Source organism: Rhinopithecus bieti, unplaced genomic scaffold (assembly GCF_001698545.2).
Source record: "Rhinopithecus bieti isolate Rb0 unplaced genomic scaffold, ASM169854v2 scaffold_28090, whole genome shotgun sequence".
NCBI lineage: Eukaryota > Metazoa > Chordata > Mammalia > Primates > Cercopithecidae > Rhinopithecus > Rhinopithecus bieti.
Genome location: NW_016812870.1, coordinates 45,692 through 51,691, shown reverse-complemented (window position 1 = coordinate 51,691; position 6,000 = coordinate 45,692). Strand labels below are relative to the sequence as shown.

Genomic DNA, 6,000 nt, shown 5'->3' with positions numbered 1-6,000 from the left:
CTCTTTTTTCAAGATTTTTAGTTTCTTTGCGCTGGGTACGTAATTCCTCCTTTAGCTCTGAGAAGTTTGATGGACTGAAGCCTTCTTCTCTTAACTTGTCAAAGTCATTCTCCGTCCAGCTTTGATCCGTTGCTGGCGATGGGCTGAGCTCCTTTGCAGGGGGAGATGCGCTCTTATTTTTTGAATTTCCAGCTTTTCTGCCCTGCTTTTTCCCCATCTTTGTGGTTTTATCTGCCTTTGGTCTTTGATGATGGTGATGTAATGATGGGGTTTTGGTGTGGGTGTCCTTCCTGTTTGATAGTTTTCCTTCTGACAGTCAGGACCCTCAGCTGTTGGTCTGTTGGAGATTGCTTGAGGTCCACTCCAGACCCTGTTTGCCTGGGTATGAGCAGCAGAGGCTGCAGAAGATAGAATATTGCTGAACAGAGAGTGTTCCTGTCTGATTCTTGGTTTGGAAGCTTCGTCTCAGGGCGGGTACCGCACAGTGTGAGGTGTGGGGTGTTGGTCTGCACCTAGTGGGGGATGTCTCCCAGTTAGACTACTAGGGTTCAGGGACCCACTTGAGCAGGCAGTCTGTCTGTTCTCAGATCTCAACCTCCATGTTGGGAGATCCACTGCTCTCTTCAAAGCTGTCAGACAGGGTTCGTTTGCATCTGCAGAGGTTTCTGCTGCTTGTTTAGCTGTGCCCTGTCCCCAGAGGTGGAGTCTACAGAGACTAGCAGGCCTCCTTGAGCTGCTGTGGACTCCACCCAGTTCGAGCTTCCCAATGGCTTTGTTTACCTACTTAAGCCTCAGCAATGGCAGGCGCCCCTCCCCCAGCCTCGCTGCTGCCTTGCAGTTAGAGCTCAGACTGCTGTGCTAGCAATGAGGGAGGCTCCGTGGGTGTGGAACCCTTCTGGCCAGGTGTGGGATATAATCTCCTGGTGTGCCATTTGCTAAGACCCTTGGTAAAGCTCAGTATTAGGGTGGGAGTTACCTGATTTTCCAGGTGTTGTGTGTCTCAGTTCCCCTGGCTAGGAAAAGGGATTCGCTTCCCCCTTGCGTTTCCCATTTGAGGCGATGCTCTTGCTGGTCGGGATGCAGCAGCTGACCTGCACCAATTGTCTGGCACTCCCTAGTGAGATGAACCCGGTACCTCAGTTGAAAATGCAGAAATCACCAGTCTTCTGTGTCGCTCACGCTGGGAGCTGGAGACTGGAGCTGTTCCTATTCGGCCATCTTGCTCCGCCTCCAAAGTATACTTTAATATCTGATTTTGGCAATGCAGTTATATCACTTTTCAGCACAGCGTCTATTGTTACACGGAAGTTCAAAAATAACAGAATTCTGCCTCAAGTTTAAGAAATTAAAAAAAAGTGACCTAGTGGGAAACAGTCTAAAATAATATAATTAAACTGGTGAAAGTCAAACTGGTTTATGAATATAATAACTGGTAATATGATCCACAGATAGACAACAATGATTAAACAGAAATACCCTAAGGACACTATTGAATAGGGGATTGTCATTGCACTGCACACACATGGGGATCAATTTTATGTTTAAATTGAAAGCAAGAAGATAGTTTTTTCTCCAGAGCCACTTAATAACTATCCATCTAGAAAGCTGATGTGGCTGGAAGAAAGCGGTTGTCATAGAGATTATAACTAGGGGATGACTGGGATAGAGTGGCCAAGTCATAACATTCCACAAACACCAGAATTTGCGGAACATATTTAAGGAAAGTAGGAATTCCCAAAGAAATCAGGCATTAGAGATTCAATTTTTCAAGTCTTTACTTCGAGTAATTATGTTAGTAAACACTAAAATATCCACTGGACATCCCATCAGATACCAGATTGAGAAAGGAATGATGCAGGACATGCAGAAGAACTAAGCTAGAACCATTCACTTCATTAAGGATCTTTCTTAGATCCTTTCAGAATCCCCACGAAGTCAATGTCATCATGGATTCATTACTTTTCCATAAGTGCCTTTCTCTAAAATACAGTACTGGATTCTTCATGCTGTGAGTTGATAATACTGAAATAAGAAATGTATACTGCCTTTGGCCAATTTCAATTGTTTTTGTTCTTTTACTTTTTTGAAGGGATCAAACATTTCTGTGAGAGTCACAGAGTATTTTAAAAGATTTTTCTAAACATGAGATTGACGGAAGTGACTTGGTAATAGTCTCATGCATCTAATTAATAGATCAAGACAAAAGTGAGAAAATATGAATGTTATTCTGGAAGCTCACAGGTACTGTTAAATGATTATTTTAGTGATTCACTGTGCATAACAAGTTAAAATGTGAGCAAACACTTACATCCTGCATTCCAAAATAAACACATTTTGAAAGTGATCTATTTTATATTATAATGGCTAATTACGGTTTTCTACATTATCACCTCAAAGTAGAAAGGGAATTTAGACTTTTCTTGGTATCTAATTTATAGCACTTATGCTATTTGATATAAATAAAATATTTAATTACCCTGAGATGTTTCTCAAAGTGCACCAATTATAAATATTAAGTTCCCTTTACTTTTATAGTTATTGTTCTCAAGGCATGTACTAATCTTCAATTCAGCAATGCACATATACTAACCTGAAAAATACTTATATCTAGAGCTTCAATATTGTGGAGTTTTCGGAGTTCACATCATTAAAAATTTTTTTTTTTACCTTAAATATATGCAATAAAATTTGTTTTTTAATAAAAAGTTTCTGGAGATTGATTGCCCAACAATGTGAATGTACTTAACACTACTGAACGATGCACTTAAAGATAGTTAAGATGGTAATATTATACATATTTATGGTGAACATGTGATATTACAGAGTACATGCATACTCCTGTAATGATCAAATCAGGATAACTGAGATACCCATCACCTCAAACATTTATCATTTCTTTGCATATCACTAGACTTCGATACAATAGGAACTATGTGATAAGGTAACAACAAAAGGACAAGACTTTTAGAAACTTCTTTGTAGACAGAACTTAAAGAAATTTAGAAGAAAAAACCCCATCAGAAAGTGGGTGAAGGATATGAACAGGCACTTCTCAAAAGAAGACACTTATGCAGCCAACAAACATATGAAAAAAAGCTCATCATCACTGGTCATTAGAGAAATGAAAATCAAAACCACAGTGAGATACCATCTCATGCCAGTTAGAATGGCAATCACTAAAAGTCAGGAAACAACAGATGCTGGAGAGGATGTGGAGAAATAGGAACACTTTTACACTGTTGGTGGGAGTGTAAATTAGTTCAACCACTGTGGAAGACAATGTGGTGATTCCTCAAGGATGTAGAACTAGAAATACCATTGACCCAGACATCCCATTACTGGGTGTATACCCAAAGGATTATAAATCATTCTACTATAAAGACACAAGCACACATGTGTTTATTGTGGCACTATTCACAATAGCAAAGACTTGGAACCAACCCAAATACCCGTCAATGACAGACAGGATAAAGACAATGTGGCACATATACATCATAAAATGGATGAAGCTGGAAACAATCATTCTCAGCAAACTAACACAAGAACAGAAAACCAAACTCCACATGTTCTCATTCATAAGTGAGAGTTGAGCAATAAGAACACATGGACACAGAGAGGGGAATATCACACACCAGGGCCTCTCAGGGGATGGGGGGCTAGAGGAGGGATAGCATTAGGAGAAATACCTAATGTAGATGATGGGTTGATGGGTGCAGCAAACCACCATGGCATGCATATACCTATGTCACAAACCTTCACGTTCTGCCCATGTATCCCAGAACTTAAAGTATAATAAAAAAAAAGGTGCCACAGTTGTCTGCCGCATATATGTGTATGTGTGTGTGTGTGTGTGTGTATGGATATATTATATGTGGATATATATGGAGATATATATATATGCGGAGATGTTTAAGAGATTTCAATAAATATGTCACCATGACGCCTTGATGGTTTATAAATGTGAGATGGTTTTTGTTAGTGTTGTTTTCTGAACTATATAATAAAACTGGAGCAGCACCATTCCAATAGCAAGAGTTATTAATATTTCAGCAAGGTTGGAGGATAACTGTCATGTATCATGCTCCTAGCAATTTAACTCATCCTTCCTTGGTCACTTCTATCAAGTAAGTAAGAGATCACCATCCAGTGTTTGAAAGTATGTGGTATCTGTGTTTCAGGCTGCCCCTCTGTAAACTTCTTTCATTCCATTATAAAAAGACAACTGTATTAAAAGAAAACAATAACAGTGAAAATTGCTTAATACTGCCTATATTAAGATTAAATATATTCTGGTCAAAGATGGCACTGTTCACAACCTTTTGGCAACACAATTATTATCGCTGCATTTTTTACTTTTTTGGCTTAGAAAATAAAAGTGACACAGTTTCCTAGGAGTATGCACATTTTCCTTTTTTTTTTTTTTTTTTTTCTGGTGTATGTGTGTGTGTGTGTGCTCGCGCGTGCATGCGCCAATCTGAATTCAATGGAGAAGAAACATTTGCATTTTCATCAGTTACTAGTTTCCATCTTCTCTGACGCTTAATAACATTTTGAGGACATTGCAAATCTTGCCAGTTTGGTTGTTAAAAGTCTGTTTAAATCTCAAACTGATTCAAATCTTATTTCCTCCTTACTCCCTTTCTGTATGGACTTGTTGGGGATTGTTGGGTGTGTTCAATGTACAGGCTGTTGATAAGCTCTGGGGACCTTTCTGGCACCGGTTTTTGCCTACCCTTTGTAAGATGTGGGCCCCATCAGGCTTCCTGTCACCATCTTTGGGACTTAAGTTGCCAACATCTGGACAATGAGGCAATGCCATTGAACCTCCTGTTACATATAAATGATATATGTATAGTGTGGTGCTTCATAGAGTTTGATTTAGAATATACTTCTGTAAACCTTCACTTCCATTCCACTATAATGCACGTGCATTTTCCATCCACACTCCCAAAGATAGCAAATATATAACTATAAAGATTGAATTACCATGGCTGTTACATCTGGATGTCTCCACAAGCCTGCCATTTTGATCATAGCACGCCATTGCTTGGTAACGATATCCTTGTCCGCATTCCTTGATGTCTCCTTGTACTTTCATCCCCAGCAACACTTCCACTTTTCCTTCTGGTAAAATACAGTCTGACCAGTTCCCCACAGGCTGTGCATTATATTTGTCACAAGGACAATACTGAGTCTCAATCAGGGGATACACATGGGAATTTTACATTTTCCTTCTTTTACTTTTTCCTGTGGAATAGAAACAACCAAGCCAATTTAAGTTGGAAAATACCATCATTAATTTCACACATCCCTACATTTCCTACTTTCCTCATTTCCTTTTCTCCATTTTTAACCATGTTTAACACTAGCCTATAAATCGATTATATTTTCTCACGCCACAGTGTTTTCTATATAGGCTTTTGTTAGTATTGGGTACTTTGTATAGTAAAATTTGTATTATCCTTTCAGAACATTCTTTTTCACATACTTTTAAATTATACAGCAGATAATTACATATATTTATCTCTCACCTTCATAAGCTGTGTAATATAGTTTTTGACAGTCTTCATTATATAGGTGGTTCATTTTTTAACTTCAATTCTGAATAGTCTACTAGTACCAATATTTTTAGGTTGCTTTTGCCATTGGCAATATTTCAAACGCACCAAGCTTTAGTTCAGCATGATGGCTCCTGCTCTTGCTCATTATATTCCTGCTTTCAGTCACTACTATGGTTCAAAATACAGTTTTCAGATACAGACTACATTCCCCCTTCTAGGTGAGAAAGGATAATCTGAGGCTTTGACAGTGAGAATGGGTTAATAAAGTCCCCCCAAAAACTTTGCTCCAAACACTTCACAGTCTATAGGCAGTCCACTAAAAGATCACGTCGACACCAGAAAATAATCTACTGCCTATTATATAGGGAGTCAGAGTTCAATTTTCAAGGCTTCCTTTTCTTCCTACTAGAAGTACATAATGCTTTTATCACTGCCAACT

At 38.8% G+C, this 6,000-nt stretch overlaps 1 protein-coding gene across 1 annotated transcript in view; it reads right to left on the bottom strand.

The window, feature by feature from the left end:
• Positions 1 to 6,000, bottom strand: part of THSD7A (thrombospondin type 1 domain containing 7A) — a 131,525-nt gene that overhangs the window by 85,359 nt on the left and 40,166 nt on the right. Inside the window, 1 exon segment of the mRNA XM_017847066.1 lies at positions 4,987 to 5,247. Coding sequence (XP_017702555.1) covers positions 4,987 to 5,247 — 261 coding nt within the window.